Genomic DNA, 18071 nt, shown 5'->3' on the forward strand with positions numbered 1-18071 from the left:
AGAACCAGCACATCTTCACCAGCACCTGCAAGGCAGTACAAAAACCAGCCAGGCAAATTAAAATCCAGCCAGATGGCAACCTTATTCACCTTGGCACAGGCCCCAAATCGTAATAACCTTATTCTGTGACACATATGGACTTTGTGACATTTTAGCCTGGCTAGTGTTATTTTAACTGTTATTCCTAATCATCCAAAATATTGAATCCTTTAATGGATATCACTAAACCATTTGCCTCAATCAGATTCTGTGGATTCAGTGAATTCCACTGGCTGATTGTACGTTGCATAATTTTAAAAAAACTATTTCCTTGTATTCATTTTACATTTGTAGTCTTTTAACTTCATCAAAAGTTCCTTGTTGTATTATAGAGCAGATTGAACGAGAGTCACCAATTGGCTTTCACAGTACAGTACCATCCATTATTTGTATCCACTTCTATCATATCGCTTCTTAATCTTTTGCTTTCAAAACTAAATTATCCTTGCTTTTTTAACCTCATCTTAGATGTGAACTACACATTGATTCTAATCATTTTCAATGCCCTTAACTGGCCCTTTTCTATTTCACCTCTTTGCTTTTAGAGATGAGGGAACTAAAAGTGAAAGAGTATTCAAAGTGAAAGTGCATGATCTATGTATACAACAACGTTATCATAAATTCTCTCTCTTAATACATCTCAGTATCAGATTCCCTTTTTTGAATTGCTGTATATTAAGCAGACATAATCACTGAGATATCTATCATGAAATCTAAACATTTTTCCTGAGAATTTACAGATTCTTTCATTGTGTACAAGTAGTTTAAATGATTGCTTCCAATCTTCATTACCTAGCATTTAACCACATTCAATTTAATCTGTTATTGTGTTTCACAATCCCCCACTTCCATTAAATCCTTCTGTAGGTCTTATAATCTTACATTTTTTACTATCCTGAATATTACTCTGTAACCAGGAAATTTGGGCAGCTCACTAGTCAATTTATATTCCAGATCATTATATAGAATCCTTTAATTGCTATAAAATTCATTGTTTATAGGGCAAAAATCTTCCATAGAGCTGTACTTTTATAAAGCTTGAGTTCATTTCACATATCTAAAGGTAGTGACTTTTCATGCAGTTAGGTGTGCAAATCTAAGTACCTAGCATTTTGTATATGCAGTAGAGTTTCAGTGAAATTAAATTTGTGGGCACAACATACATGCAAATATAAGATTAGGAAGGAGGCAGAGAAAAGAATGTGTCTGTACAATTGCAGTTTTCAGCAGCGTACATCTCAGGTTTGAATTATTTTAAAATCAGTTTTATTTCCAAAACTTATATTTTACTAATCTCTCCACGGACGCTCATAGCACTGGCAGTGACTGAAGATTGATAGAAGATAGAGATAGAAGATTGACCTAAGGCCAGAAGAGATGATTTACTATGAATCATATATTCATAAGACATTTACTTTTAGTGAAGTGAGAAGAAGCATTGATGCTCTTCTAATTCAACCATACTTCTTGGTTCATTTCCAATTATTAGAGGTAGAATAGTCTTTGATCTGGTTAGCTATTCAGGATCCTGGGCCTGATTCTCATTTGCACTGAAGCTCATCCAGCTAGCATGAGTATAAACAGCAGTGTAGCTCCAGTAGCACTCATAGGGGCAGTGAAGGCATGGCTGAGCCATGCCAAGTACAAACCACCCTGAAACCAGTTGGTATATACTCAGTATGGAGATATACCTATCTCATAGAGCTGGAAGGGACCCCAAAAGGTCATCAAGTCCAGCCCCCTGCCTTCACTAGCAGTACCAAGTACTGATTTTTGCCCTAGATTCCTCAGTGGCCCCCTCAAGGATTGAACTCACAACCCTGGGTTTAGCAGGCCAATACTCAAACCACTGACGTGGCAACTGTGCATCTGCTACCTCTACCAGTGCTTCTGCATCTACACTGCTATTTATACTTGCACTACTTCAGTGATAGGGAGTCAAACCCGTAGCTCATAGTTAGCGGTCTGTGTTTTCAGTTTTTATTTGTAAAAAAAAAAATCCTGAAATCTTTTGGTGTTTATTTTCCAAACATTAAAACTGGGATAAAATTGGGTTAAAAATAATAAAAATAAAGAAAATCAGGAAAAATCCAGGAAAAAAGAAAAAAATCCTTTCACAATATACACAGTTTACTACAGTATAATTGAAACCTTTTTTATGTACAAAGTTTTTTTTAAATCTCTCTTAGAGCTAGTAGTTTTCCAGAAATCCTGGTTTGCGTACGCTCGCATAATTTTCTTCAAAGTATCCTCACTCATGTTGAGCCTCTTGCTGTCTTGGAGGTAGTCCAACTTTGAAAATAAGTGCTATGCATCAATAGATCCAGGGGCTACACTCAAAGCTCACAGTGCCACTTTGCTGAAGTTGGGAAGTGTGTTCTGATGACTGTTCCAAAAAGCCAGCACATCCAGTTTCACATTGTCAGGGTTAGGCATGTAAGTAGTAAATTCCCCTTTCAGATTTGAAATTTCATCTTTAATGGCAAATGGTTGAAACACTCTGGCATAATGGTCATAGTCTGCCACAAAATTCACCTTGAGGAAGGGGTGCTACACTTGGATGACATTCCAAAAGGAAACTTCAGCACCAAACACTTCAGGGTTCAGATTATGGGCCACAGTTGTCTCCCATTTCTTGCTGAGCATTGTGTTGAAGATTTTGAACACTTTTTTGGTTTTCTCATGTTCCGGGGTTGGAAGGATTTCCAGAAACAGCTGGGTTTTCTCACTGTATGTTTCTCCTGCAGCTTTTGTACTCATTTCAGCTGAGATTTTGGTTACCAGGATCCAGTAAACATCTGTATTGGCAAATGTATTGGCAGTAGTCAGAGAAAACTCCAGTATTTTCAACAATGAATATTACTTTGGTGTGCAAAATCTGGTGGTCATTTTGGTTATTTGCCAGTCTCTTCACAGTTTAGAACCAACAAACTCAGGATGATCTAGGAAATCATCCACAGTCCACATTAGCACAGTCCACGCATTATTTACATGACAGGCAGTGAAGTACAAGCTCATCCACCGATGTAGCACAACAGGGATAGGTAATCGTCTGTCAGCTCTGCACTCATCTTGCACTCTATAAAACAAAGACTTCAACTTGTTTGCATGCTTGAAAATGGCCCTGAATCCAATGATGCAAGATTTCACATCTTTCATTTCTTCTGTAGCAGTAGCTGGTGACAGCGCAACGTTAATCAGATGAGCAGGATAGGTAATATATAGCAGCTTCGGTTTCTGATTGAGTTTAATCTCCTGTGCAAACTTAGCCATGTAGGAAGCAGAATCTGTGTTAGTTGTGGCCACATATTCCCAAGTTTGTTGGTATGCCTCAAACATGTCAGTTATTGCTGCATTGACAAAACGAGTGTCAGCAAAGGAGATGAATGTCACATCAGCACAAACAATGTAGGTTTGTTCACTTTGAGATCAAGAAACAAAACCAAAAGACCAAGAATTGGGTGGTCCAAAGCATCAGGAGACTTGTTAAAAATTAGACTAGATGCCATATTTCCATCAATTCATTCCATCAGTTTAGATACTAAAGCATCATTTTCTTTCAGATACTTACGAGTGAGGTTGTCTGCATTAGGACAAATTCACAAATTCATTGACACAATTGTGCTGTTTCTTCTTTTCATTAAAGCCCTGGCAAAAGCTCTTGATATTGACTGTTTATCCTGAAGCTCACTTTCTTCTTTAAGCTTCTTGTGTCGCTTGCTCTCAACATGCTCCTTTATTCTGTCAGCGCAAGCATTGACCTCAGTGCTGCAGTACTTGCAGCACAATGCGCCCTCTTCACTTCTGTCTTTACTTTTCTTGAAAATTTCTAAGCACTGATTTTCTTGTTGGTATTCAGGCATAGATTTGCATTTTTGCCACATGTTTACCTTATCTTTATCTGTAGAGAATGGATAGTTTAAATTCAGCACTGCACTAAACAGATGCAAAAAAATAGGTGAGCAGCATCTCCTTGTGAGCAATCATAGTGCGATATTAACATTGTTTGATTTTCCAACCTCCGCCATGTGTGTGTTCTGTGTTTTACACTGCGGAACTGCTTCAATCTCAGAGCTGTAGGACACAACAATCGCGTAAAGCATTAGCATTTAACAAAAATAAGCACCCCCAAAAATACTGAGTGGATTCATAAATGGGTGTAAATCAGTAAAAAACAAACTCCTTTAATAAAAAAACTGGTAAATTATCAGTGAAAATCAGTAAAAATTGAAAAAGCGGAACACTACTCATAGTGTAGGCATAGCCATAAACATACCTGAGTTAACTTTGATCTAGCTAGCTCTGATAGGGAGAGGTTACTCACTTTGTGCAGTAACTGGAGTTTTTTGAGATGTGTGTTCCTGTGGGTGCTCCACTTCAGGTGCACATGCACCATACACCTTTGATTGGAGATTTCTGGTAGCAGTGCCCATTTGGCCCATGCATGCACCCTATATATCTTTGTGCCCCATACCAAGGCTATATAGGGCTGCGCAGGTGAACCGCTCTCAATTCCTTCTCTATTGCAAAGTCCCACAAAAGAAATTCCAAAGCAGAGGGGAGGAGAGCAGGTAGTGGAGCACCCACAGGAACACAAATCTCAACGAACTCCTTTTACTGCACAAAGTGAGTAACCTCTCCTTCTTCTTAGGGTAGTATACTTGTGGGTGCTCCACTTCAGGTGGCTTCCTAGCAGTAATCCCTTAGGAGGTGGGGGTTTCAGAACAGAGTCTATCACAGAAGAAAGAACTGGACAGCTTTCTACAGCATCTGATCTTGCAAGATGAACAAAAGCATAATGGGTGGAAAACATACACTGAGGACCATGTTGCAGCCTGGCAGATTTCAGCAACTGGAACATCCTTGAGTAGGGCTACAGATGTAGATTGTGGTATAGTAGAATGTGCAGTCACTCTTAAAGGAAGTGGAACCTCAGAAGACCCAAAACAAGCAATAATGCATCCAGCAATCCATTTAGAAAGTCTCTGCATGGAGGTAGAGGCTCCCCTACACCTATCTGCAATAGAAACAAAGACTTTAGGGTCTTCCTGAATGGCCTAGTTCTGTCCAAGTAAAAAGCTAATGACCTCTTAAGATGTAGTGTATGGAGGGCAGATTCCTGTGTATACTGATGCAGCTTAGGAAAGAAAACTGAAAGGTGAATAGTTTTGTTAATGTGAAACTCAGAAGAAACCTTAGGTAAAAATTTTGGTTGGGTCAGAGTAATACCTTCTCCTGAAGAACACAGTAAATGGAGAGCCCACCATTAGCGCCTCTATCTTCTCAACGCTTTGAGCAGAAGTGATGGCCACCAAAAAGGCTGTCTTCATAGACAGATGTAGCAGTGTGCACATACCTAGGGGTTTAAGTGGCTGTTTCATGAGCTGGTTAAGAAAAAGGGTGAGATCCCAAAGCACCATAGGGGTTTTAATCTGTGGAAAAAGATTCACATTCAGGAATCTCGTTGTAGATGGATGAGTGAATATCAATAAACCTTCTATTGGTACATGAAAAGCTGTTATTGCTGCTAAATGAACCTTGAATGGAACACATAGAAAAGAACTTTTCAATTCCAATGGGTAATCTAAGATTTTTCAAAGAGACAACTGGACAGATGTATCTTCTCCATTTCTGAAGGTAAGTGTGTCTTTTAGATTCCTTTCCTCTATTTAAAAGTACATTTTGTACTCCCAGTGAATAGGATGCTTCTAGTGCTGAGAACAACATGCTTCTAGTTGCAGAATGTTCAGATTGGAATGAAGTGTCTGACCTGCATCCTGAGACACAGCCAAGGATTGGTTCGGAGTACAGACATCTGTTTGTTCAGACTGTGTTTGTTGGATACATAAAGTGTCCTGAGCCACCCATGGAGACATTAAAGATGCAACTGGCATTGTGTGTCACAAAAACATAATCTGTCATGACTTCCAGCAGTTGCAGACATGTCCTTGCTGGAACTTCAAGACTAAGCTGAATTATTTGCATATGGTTCTTTAGAGCAAGGAACCTGTTGGGAGAGAGATACACTCTGCCTGTTATAGAATCCAGAAACGGTCCTGTAAAGAGTATTTGCTTAATAGGTGTCAAGATTGATTTCTCAAGATTTTTCTGAAGGCCTACACTTCAAAATAATGAAGTTATTGTTTGAACTGCCAATGACACTTCCTGATAAGACTGATCTTTGAAGAGCCAGTTGTCGAGGTAAGGAAAGACTGTTATTCCCAGATGTTGGAGGTAGGCAGCTAGAACTGCCATGATTTTTGAGAACATGCTTGCAGCGGAAGACAGATCAAAGGGTAGTACCCAATACTGGTAATGATTATGATTGAAATGTGAAACAAAGAAATCTTACATGAGAGGAATGAATCACTACGTGGAAGTAGGCATCTTTGAGGTCAAGGGTCTCAAACCAATCCCCAGATTCCAGGTAGGGAATTATAGATGCTAGGGACACCATCCTGAATTTCAGATGTCTGACATGCTGTACTAAACCTACTACTAATAAAGACCTAGCTACTAATACTAACTACTAATATAAAGAGCAAACAGGCATACACTAAACTCTATCTCTGGCCAAAGGTGGTTGAGGAGGAACTGAGAGCGGTTCGCCTGTGCAGACCTATATAGCCTTGTTACGGGGTATGAGGATATGTAGGGTGGATATGTGTAGGCTGAACAGACACTGATACCAAAATCTTTAGGATTTCAGATGGGATCATACTTGGGGCGGTTAACCCATCTTATTGCTTGTGCTGCTGTGGCTACATTTCTATTTTACCATGCTAGCTCAGAAAAATTATACTCCAGCGCCAGTATAGACATAGGCAATATCAGCGAAACTATGGCAGTACAGGAGCAGTATCGGCCGAACAACCTTGCTCAGGACCGTGGGCATGTATTAAAGCTGCTAGCCTGTGCTGCTGTGACTTTTCTGCTATTATTCATGCTAGCTAGATCAAAGCTAGCTCAGATATGTCTATGAATACTCCAAGTCTCACCTCTGATTGCAGTGTAGACCTACCATTTGAGTGGCATTCATGTAGATGAAAATCAGACTGACTGTGCAAAAAGGAAACCACCACTATCAGCCCTATTTGGGTCTTCAAATGTAGAGATATTATGACACATAACAGGGAGAAGATAGTCCTTTTCTCTCTGTGAGCTGGATGAGACCACACTTGGAATATTGCATTCAAGTTCTAGATATCACAGAACCAGAAAATACAGGTAAGTAAAGTGAGTTTAAAGAAGAACAACAAAAAATATTAGAAAATTAGATTGATTTAAGAAAAAAGTGTCAGGAGCCACACCAGCTGTTGACCTGCTCCCTAACTAACTTTGCTTCTAGGCAACCAAAGAGCCCAGCTGCACTGCTTTGGAACTGATGGAGTAGCCAGAGCTCCTGACTGGCTGCTGGTTTGGCAGCTATACTTTTAAACCTGGCGCTCACTGCAGTTTAGTGACTGCTCAACATGTCCTATGCCCTTGCCTGCCTCTGCTTTGTTCCAACTCCTGCTCCATCCTGCTTCCAGTCCCTGCTCTGGCTTTGTTACAACCCTTGTTCCAGCCCATGATCCCCTCTGACTTCTGGCTTTGGTTCCCAGCTCTGCCTCTGTCTTATGACTCTGGTTTACCCTCCAGATCTGGCATTTGGCTTTTGTCCCTCCAATACTGACCCTTGGCTTCTTCCTGGACTCTGCTCACTCTACACCCAGCTCTAACTAGTAGGCCAAATTCATGTTTCAACCACTAGGCCTGACTGCCCATGGCCTGGTTAGCTACAGAAAGAATATAAATAGAGCTAAAAGCTTATTATATATATATAATTTATGTGTGTGTGTGTGTGTATACATTTATAATAATATAAATAGAGCTAAAAGCTTAAATAAGTGACAATTAGTCACCTAACAGTTTGCTAATATTTAAAGAGTATAATTATCAAGGATGAAGAGGAATTATTAGGGTAATATGGGGAAAGAGGAGGGTATTGCTAGAATCATGGAATGAAATTAAGAAAAGGGAAAGTTAGACTGAGTATCAAAAAATATGCTTGAAAATGAGATCTATCAGACCATGGAATGCCTTCAAGGGAAGTAGTGGAACTTCATTTCTTGGGACACATTACTGGACACAGTATAAGAAAACATACTGCAAGGAATAATCCTGACCTGGCCGCAGAGTCAACTAGAGGATCAAATAGGATCCTTCTTGCTCTAACGTCTATAATTCTGTATCTCTGTTAATATGATACTTTTATTTATTTTAATTGTACTCTTTCCCAGTCTGTGTCTGACCACTGTCCTGTTCTTATTACAGGTGTCCTTTACCTGCAAAAGAATTCCTGATTTGCAATTTCATCATGCCCAGGAAGCTATATTGACTACAATGTTCAACACTTCTGGAAATCTGGCTAATTGTAACGAGGTGCCTAAATATAGCCCCCAGAAAAAGCCAAGAACCACCAAAGTCGAGTTCAAATGAGGGGTCAAGAGATATGAACAGCCTATATATTTAAGGGGACTATGAATAATTCAATCAGCCATAATATTACAGTCCGTCATTGTGTTGTTTATGGAATTTCACATTACATAAAAACACATCAAGGTTATGCATTATTGAGTAGTTTGCAATATCAGTGGTTAAAATTCTAATTTGTGTGTGTGCACACACCCCACTTTTCAGCTGACGGCATGGATATGAAAGAATTAAGGACAGATTGGAGCAGACTATCTCAAAAGCAGTATGTGGCAGGATCAGGTAGCACAGTAGATTAATGAATTAGTCTTTCACTTATAGAGACTTAGGTTATGTGATAAATAAAAATAATAAAGATTGTCCCATATTAGATCCCCATTTACCCATCAGACAGCTACTACAATATTTGAAACAAAAGGCAGTCTTTTATCAAGAAAGTAATAAATTGGAATAGGGAAAAGTGATGTAGTTCAGGAGTGAGATACAGTTTCAGAGCTGCATGAGGAAAGAGGTACAGCCCTTGCCCAAACCATGGTTGTCAGGCAGTAAAGATCCTGCAAAAAGCAATCTCCTTGCCCCAAGTTTCCTCTTGCTTTTCTGCCCAGCTGTTGGGGCCCTATCATTAGGATGCTGTCAATCTGGGAGAATAACATGAGAGGGAAAGGAGTCCAAGAGAGCTGGCTGTATTTTAAAGAATCCTTATTGAGGTTGCAGGAAAAAAACATCCCGATGTGTAGAAAGAATAGTAAATATGGCAGGCAACCAGCTTGGCTTAACAGTGAAATCCTTGCTGATCTTAAATGCAAAAAAGAAGCTTACAAGAAGTGGAAGATTGGACAAATGACCAGGGAGGAGTATAAAAATATTGCTCAGGCATGCAGGAGTGAAATCAGGAAGGCCAAATCACACTTGGAGTTGCAGCTAGCAAGAGATGATAAGAGTAACAAGAAGGGTTTCTTCAGGTATGTTAACAACAAGAAGAAAGTCAAGGAAAGTGTGGGCCCCTTACTGAATGAGGGAGGCAACCTAGTGACAGAGGATGTGGAAAAAGCTAATGTACTCAATGCTTTTTTTGCCTCTGTCTTCACAAGCAAGGTCAGCTCCCAGACTGCTGCACTGGGCAACACAGTATGGGGAGGAGGTAACCAGCCCTCTGTGGAGAAAGAAGTGGTTCGGGACTATTTAGAAAAACTGGACGAGCACAAGTCCATGGGGCCGAATGCACTGCATCCGAGGGTGCTAAAGGAGTTGGCGGATGTGATTGCAGAGCCATTGGCCATTATCTTTGAAAACTCATGGTGATCAGGGGAGGTCCCGGTTGACTGGAAAAAGGCTAATGTAGTGCCCATCTTTAAAAAAGGGAAGAAGGAGGATCCGGGGAACTACAGGCCAGTCAGCCTCACCTCAATTCCTGGAAAAATCATGGAGCAGGTCCTCAAGGAATCAATTCTGAAGCACATAGAGGAGAGGAAAGTGATCAGGAACAGTCAGCATGGATTCTCCAAGGGCAAGTCATGCCTGACTAACCTAATTGCCTTCTATGACGAGATAACTGGGTCTGTGGATGGGGGGAAAGTAGTGGATGTGTTCTTCCTTGACTTTAGCAAAGCTTTTGATACGGTCTCCCACAGTATTCTTGCCACCAAGTTAAAGAAGTATGGGCTGGATGAATGGACTATAAGGTGGATAGAAAGCTGGCTAGATCGTCGGGCTCAGCGGGTAGTGATCAATGGCTCCATGTCTAGTTGGCAGCCGGTTTCAAGCGGAGTGCCCCAAGGGTTGGTCCTGGGAGCGGTTTTGTTCAATATCTTCATTAATGATCTGGAGGATGGCATGGACTGCACTCTCAGCAAGTTTGCAGATGACACTAAACTGGGAGGAGTGGTAGATACACTGGAGGGTAGGGATAGGATACAGAGGGACCTAGACAAATTAGAGGATTGGGCCAAAAGAAACCTGATGAGGTTCAACAAGGACAAGTGCAGAGTCCTGCACTTAGGACGGAAGAATCCCGTTCACTGTTATAGACTAGGGACCGAATGGCTAGGAAGCAGTTCTGCAGAACAGGACCTAGGGGTTACAGTGGACGAGAAGCTGGATATGAGTCAACAGTGTGCCCTTGTTGCCAAGAAGGCTAACGGCATTTTGGGCTGTATAAGTAGGGGCATTGCCAGCAGATCGAGGGACGTGATCGTTCCCCTCTATTCGACATTGGTGAGGTCTCATCTGGAGTACTGTGTCCAGTTTTGGGCCCCACACTACAAGAAGGATGTAGAAAAACTGGAGGAAGTCCAGCGGAGGGCAACAAAAATGATTAGGGGGCTGGAGCACATGACTTATGAGGAGAGGCTGAGGGAACTGGGATTGTTTAGTCTGCAGAAGAGAAGAATGAGGGGGGATTTGATAGCTGCTTTCAACTACCTGAAAGGGGCTTCCAAAGAAGATGGATCTAGACTGTTCTCAGTGGTACCAGATGACAGAACAAGGAGTAATGGTCTCAAGTTGCAGTGGGGGCGGTTTAGGTTGGATATTAGGAAAAACTTTTTCACTAGGAGGGTGGTGAAGCACTGGAATGGGTTACCTAGGGAGGTGGTGGAATCTCCTTCCTTAGAGGTTTTTAAGGTCAGGCTTGACAAAGCCCTGGCTGGGATGATTTAGTTGGGAATTGGTCCTGCTTTGAGCAGGCGGTTGGACTAGATGACCTCCTGAGGTCCCTTCCAACCCTGATTGAGGGACCTCAATAGGTAACCCTATAGGCTACCCATATCAAACAAAACGTACACACATAGTTCCAGGGCACTCACATGACTTATTTTTGGTCTGGACAAAATTGCACTGTTTCTCCTTTCCTCTGTATTTTTTCTCTGCTCTTGCTCTCACATAAGCATAGCTAAACAAATCCATTATTATAAATACTGCACATTTCTATTTTGACTCTGGAGCTTAAAAATGTGAGCAGCAATATCAAGCCTGCACAGAAACTTGTATTGGTGTAAGCTATATATTAGAGTTTAAGGAAAGTGGCATCTAAACTGAAGCAATATACATACAGAAGGGGTGGGGGAAAAAATGTTGCGGGTGTGCCTGTGTGGGTTTACATCCCTGTATTAGGTCTCTTGCTACATCCCTTTCTTCTGGCTCCCTGGAATACAAGTAGACATCCTTAGCTTCCCTTGGATTCATTTAGACTCCTTTAGCATCCACTTACTGATATGTAAGTTACTGTACACAACACCCCTAAATTTGTCCCTGTGATTTTAGCTTGCTTCTTATATACCTATGCTATTCATTTTTACTACCTCAATAGAGTTTCTCATTAAAAGAAATAAAGATTTTTTTATTTCTAAGCAATTTGTCCAGCAAATTCTGTTTAAAAACCTATCACCTTAACACAGTGATGAAAAAAATTATAAGTTGAAAAATTCTTATATAAGATGGCTGCTTTTGTTCTTTAAAATACTGAGCCAGACTGCCATCTATTGGAAAATAAAGATTTTTAAAATTATACTGTTTCTAAGGAAAAGTGAAATACATCAGAAACTAGGAAATCTCATTGTCAAAGGCTGTCACTGACACCAATCTATTCAATCATGCTTAAGATAGCCTTGATTTTCTCCTAAAAGGAATGCTTGTACATGCAAAACCTGTTTACTTAGGCTACACATAGTGTGAAAGATTTGCCCTATGTCTTTTTCTACTCAAATTTCTATTATACATTTTCAAATAAGCATCAGTCCAGTGTTCCTTTCATTCCTTGTTGCTTAGTCAATCTCAATTATTCTTTGAGCAATTTCTTCCGATGCAAACATTGTGTTATCTGATAACTGTGACATGGACTTAGGTGCCTTTGTAGGGCAGTAAGGGAGTATAAAGCCCTTCTAACTCACCTGCACAGCCATCCAATGCTTACCTAGATGTAGAGTCTATGTGGGGTTGTGGAGTGAGAGTATACTCAACAGGGCTGCAATGCCCCAGTGTGAACAAATGAGCAGAAAGCAGTGTAGAGTAAGAACAGCCATGACTTCACCTATCACAACACATAGAGAAGGGAGTATGCTGTGTCTGACAACAGGCCAACTCAACATATTTCCCCTCCCTTGGCCAACACAGGAGCTCAGGGGGAACTGTGACTCAGAAGGGTGCCTTGGAGTTACAATTCTTTTTTGCAATTCCTCCTGGAAAGGCTCATCTGAACAACATCCCACAGCCAGGGTTTCAAATAAAGGCTCAGGTAGGCCATTAACTAGGTGAAGAGTGCTAGCAAGGAATTGCAAGCAACAACTTGTACTATGGATATTTTTGTGGTAGATGAATTTAGATTAACAAATCAGTTGTTTTAATAGTTACTTTTAACTAATATTAAATCCAAAAAACTGCATTAAAAGGAAGTTAAGGGTGCAAAGTCAAGCACTCAAAGTTGGGAATATCTAGAATTAAGCTGTAACTTTAATTTGGCCTTCTTGTGTGTATGCATTGTGATACAGTCTTTAATTAAGCACAAAATTAATCAAGGAACCAAAGGACATGAAGAGAAGAAATTCCTTAATTGCCTATACACCAATTCTAGGAGCCTGGGTAACAAACAAGAGGAATTGGAATTGCTCATTTATGAATATAAATTCTATCTAGTTGGGATTACTGAAACCTGGTGGGATGATCTGCACAACTGGACTGTTAAAATCAATGGTTATAACCTAATTAGGAAGGATTGAGTGGGCAAAAGGGAAGGAGGAGTGGCATTACTTGTTTCCAAATCATTTATAGCTCTGAAGAAAATTATCTTGAATGCTTTTGGAGCAATGTCTTAATAAATAAAGCAGAAGATTACTAGTTGGTGTCTACTACAGAACACCAAATCTCACTAGGGAACAGAGTGACTGCTTCCTTGCACATCTATCTACAACATATAGGATAAAAAGCTGTGTGATCATGGGGGAATTAAATTTGAGTGACATATGCTGGAGGTCTCATGATGCCAGTACTAAAATATCATTGGAATTTCTAAACATAATAGATGACAACTTCCTAACTCAAAATGTGTTGAAACCAACACAAAGGAATTCTATATTAGACTTTGTTCTAACAGATAAAGAAGAAATTATCACAGAAAATTAATGGTAACTTAGGTACAAGTGATCATGACTTGATCAAATTTGAATTATATATGGTGCTTTAAGAGGGCCAATTTCACAAAGCTGAAAACAATTATGAGCCAAATAAGCTGTGTGGAAGAATTTACTCAGAAAAAATGTGAATGATAATTGGGGACTCATCCTATATAACTAACTTGATATCTTTTTTTGATAATAGTACAAATTTAGTTAATAAAGGTAACAGTGGTGATGTAATATTCGTAGACTTCTCTAAGGCATTTCACTTTGTACAGCATGACATTTTGTTAAAAAAGCTAGAACGATATAAAATTAACACTGCACACATTACATGGATTAAAAACTGACTAGCTGATAGATCTCAAATGTAGTTGTAAACAGGGAATCATCATTGAAGGTGCTTGTTTCCAGTGGCATCCCACAGGAATCAGTTCTTGGTCCTATGCTATTTAACATTTTACCAATGACCTGGAAGAAAACATAAAATCAGCTGATAAAGTTTGCAACTGACACAAAAATTGGGTGAGTGGTAAATAATAAAGAGGGCAGGTCACTGATTCAAAGCGATCTGGATCATTTGGTAAACTGGGAGCAAGCAAACAATATGCATTTTGATGTGGTTAAATGTATGCATCTAGGAACAAAGAATGTAGGCCATACTTACAGGATGGGGGATTCTATCCTAGGAAGAGGTGACTCTGAAAAAGACTTGGGGGTCATGGTGGACAATCAGCTGAACATGAGCTCCCACTGTGATACTGTGGCCAGAAGGGCTAATCCGATCATCAAGTAGGAATAAAGAGGTTATTTTACCTCTGTATTTGGGACTGGCGTGACTGCTGCTGTAATACTGGTGCCCACAATTCAGGAAGGATGTTGATAAATTGGAGAGGATTCAGAGAAGAGCCGCAAGGATGATTAAAGGATTAGAAAACATGCCTTATACTCACAGATTTAAAAAGCTCAATCTATTTAGCTTAACAAAGGGTAAGGAGTGACTTGATTACAGTCTGTAAGTACCTACATGGGGAACAAATATTTAAAAATGGGCACTTCAATCTAACAGAGAAAGGTATAACATGATCCAATGCCTGGAAGTTGAAGCTAGACAAATTCAAACAGGAAATAAGGCATAGGTTTTTAATGGTGAGAGTAATTAACCATTGGAACAATTTACCACAGTAGAGTCTCCATTACTGACAATTTTAAAATCAAGATTGGATGATTTTCTAGAAAATCTGCTCTAGAAATTATTTGGGGGAAATTCTCCAGCCTGTGTTATACTGGAGGTCAGACTAGATGATCACAATGGTCCCTTCTGACCTTGGAATCCATGAATCTATATGAACACTGGGGACAAAGTACTCCCAGACTGATTGGCAGCCAGGGAGAGACTGAGTGGACTGACACCTTATGAATTACAATTACCTGGCAATTACAGGTGAGTAAGCCTAATTTCAGTACCAGGCAAATTGGTTGAAACTATAGTAAACAACAGAATTATCAGAAACATAGATGAACATGATTTGTTGGGGTAAATCAATATGTCTTTTGTAAAGGGAAATCATGCCTCACCAATTATTAAAATTCTTTGAGGATGTCAGCAAGCATGTGCACAAGGGCGATCCAGTTGATATAATGTACTTGGACTTTCAGAAAATCTTTGACAATGTCCTACGCCAAAGGCTCTTAAGCAAAGTAAGCAGTCATTAGACAAGAGAGAAGGTCTTCTCATGGATCAGTAACTGGTTAAAAAACAGGAAACCAAGGGTAGAAATAAGTGGTCGATTTCCACATTGGAGAGTGGTAAATAGCAGGGTACCCCAAGAACCTATACTGGGACCTGTGCTGTTCAACATATTCATAAATGATCTGGAAAAGAGGGCTAACAGTGAGATGGCAACATTTGCAGATTATACTAAATTACTCAAGATAGTTATGTTCAAAGCTGACTGCAAAGAGTTACAAAGGGATCTCACAAAACGGAGTGACTAAGCAACAAAATGGCAGATAAAATTAAATGTTGATAAATAAAAAGTAATGCACATTGGAAAACATAATCCCAACTATGCATACAAAATGATGGGGTCTAAATTAGCTGTTACCAGTCAAGAAAGAGATACTGGAGTCATTGTGGATAGTTTCCTGGAAGCATCTGCTCAATGTGCAGCAGCAGTCAAAAAAGCTAACAGAGTATTAGGAACCATTAGGAAAGGGATAGATACTAGGTCAGAAAATATCATAATGCCACTATATAAATCCATTGTATGCCCACACCTTGAATACTGTGTGCAGTTCTGGTCGCCCCATCTTAAAGAATATATATTAGAATTGGAAAAATACAGAGAAAGGCAACAAAATTGATTATCGGTATAGAACACTTCCAGATGAGGAGAAATTACAAAGACTAGGACTGTTCATTTTAGAAAAGAGAAGAACTAAGGGGTAATATGATAGCGGTCTCTACAATCATGAAGGGTGTGGAGAAAGTGAATAGGAAAATGTATTTACTCCTTCACATAACACAAGAACCAGGGACACCCAATGAAATTAATAGGTTTAAAACAAACATAAGGAAGTATGTCTTCACACAATGCACAGTCAACCTGTGGAACACATTGCAGGGGATGTTGTGAAAGCCAAAAGTATAACTGGGCTCAAAAAAGGATTGGGTAGGTCTATGGAGGCTAGGTCCATCAATGGCTATTAGTCAAGATGGTCAGGGGCACAACCTCATGCTCTGAGTGTTCCTAAACCTCTGACTGCCAGAAGCTGGGAGTGGACAACAGGGGATGGATCACCTGATAACTGCCCTGTTCTATTCATTCCCTCTGAAGCATCTGGCACTTGCAACTCTTGGAAGCCAGGAAACTGAGCTAGATGGACCATTGGTCAGACCCAGTATGGCCATTCTTATATTGTTATGAATCTGAAATGGAACTGATAGCTGAAGAGAGAACAGCAGCCCATTAGGGTAAAGAGACTTTTTCCCACAGGAAACTGAAGCAGGGCAGTATTATAGAACAGCCACTACGTCCTCCAAAGCCTCCTGCCTCCAAGGTATGATATTGTTTATCAAATTAGCCCATCAAAGGGATACCACTGCCTAGTAAAGTGAAAGAAAATCTGTTTCAGTATATTTTGTTTGTATTTACCTTTGTATTTACCATAGCTGTTAAAATTCTTATATTAGAACTGTATTATATGAAGGTGGCAGCTGACTTTGTTTCCTTTGAGAACACAAATGGCCTAGTTCAGCCACCTTATTCCATGAGTAGTCCCACTGATTTTACTCAATGAGTAGGGTACAATTCAACATAAATAACTGTGGCAGAATCAGGTTTAAAGGAAGCAATCTTGTTACTGTACAATAAGAAACTAATCCTGGGAACCTTTATTCACAGGAATAGTCCTATTTAAGTCAAATTCCTATCTAAAATCATTGAAGTCAATGGCTACTAATGTCAATAAAGAGGTACAGTACCAGATCCTATTCCTTTAATGCTATTAATTCCTTTGCATACCCATATATTTTTAATCCTATATGAGGATGGAGTTGAAGATGCTCAGCATCTTACAGGACTGAGTACTTTGTGCATGGTCCTGTGAGCACTTAGTACTAGGTATAATAGTTGACTGATTTCAGAGGTATTCCTCACAATAGAAAGCTCTATGCTCTGTTGTAACTATTTGCAGGATGCAGCCTATGAGCTAGACTATAAACCCTCTACTCACATTGGCGAGCAGTTTCTCACCAAAACGGTGCCATTGAAGTCATTGTGTGAGTAACTGCTCACCAGTAAGGAGTTCATAATCTGGTCCTATATTTGTAAGACACACACACTATATACTTTTACAGATACTTAGGTTTCTTATATCAGTCTTCTTTATATTACTTCCTTTTTTTAATTCTTAAATGTACAATAAGTAATGTAAAATATAATTGAAAAAGTTAATTTGATATCCCATCTTACTTACTATAAGTTTAGTTTGGATTCCATTGCTCATAAATTCTTCTTCTGATATCTTACTAAAATTGTCCAGATAGTGGTCTGATATTGTATGACACAGTTCTTCAAAAGAATATTCTTTTTCTTGGCACAGTTTGATTTCATCTAAGAGCTTTGATAACTCTCCAGTCACAGCTTCACCTTTTAAAAAATAGATAGAATTAGTCAGAATAATTAGAATTTAAGGGGGATTTTTGTTGCTAAAAAGTAATGCAAAACTTTTGAATCTTGGGGTAGATATAATGGTACTAAGACTATTCCTTACATTGCATGCCTTATAGTCTATATCTTGACTCTGACAGACAGCCCTGAATAAAGGATAGTGTAATGGAGCCATCAGATGAGCACTGAGAGGCAGATATAACCTAGATAATTTTTTCACATCTTAGCTCATCCTCTGCTTTCCCCTGTACACTGTGTGCCACTGTGGATGGGG

The 18071-nt window shown here is 39.6% G+C and overlaps 1 protein-coding gene across 4 annotated transcripts in view; it reads right to left on the bottom strand.

Annotated features, from left to right (window-relative positions):
• The window catches only part of ANKS1B (ankyrin repeat and sterile alpha motif domain containing 1B), a 753819-nt gene that overhangs the window by 562551 nt on the left and 173197 nt on the right, over positions 1–18071 (bottom strand). For all 4 annotated transcript variants that reach the window (XM_065423481.1, XM_065423480.1, XM_065423479.1 and 1 more), the window contains exon 8: positions 17604–17776. In XM_065423481.1, the coding sequence (XP_065279553.1) occupies positions 17604–17776 (173 nt within the window). The remainder of the gene's footprint in view (positions 1–17603; positions 17777–18071) is intronic.

This window comes from Emys orbicularis, chromosome 1 (genome assembly GCF_028017835.1).
Source record: "Emys orbicularis isolate rEmyOrb1 chromosome 1, rEmyOrb1.hap1, whole genome shotgun sequence".
NCBI classification, from domain to species: domain Eukaryota; kingdom Metazoa; phylum Chordata; order Testudines; family Emydidae; genus Emys; species Emys orbicularis.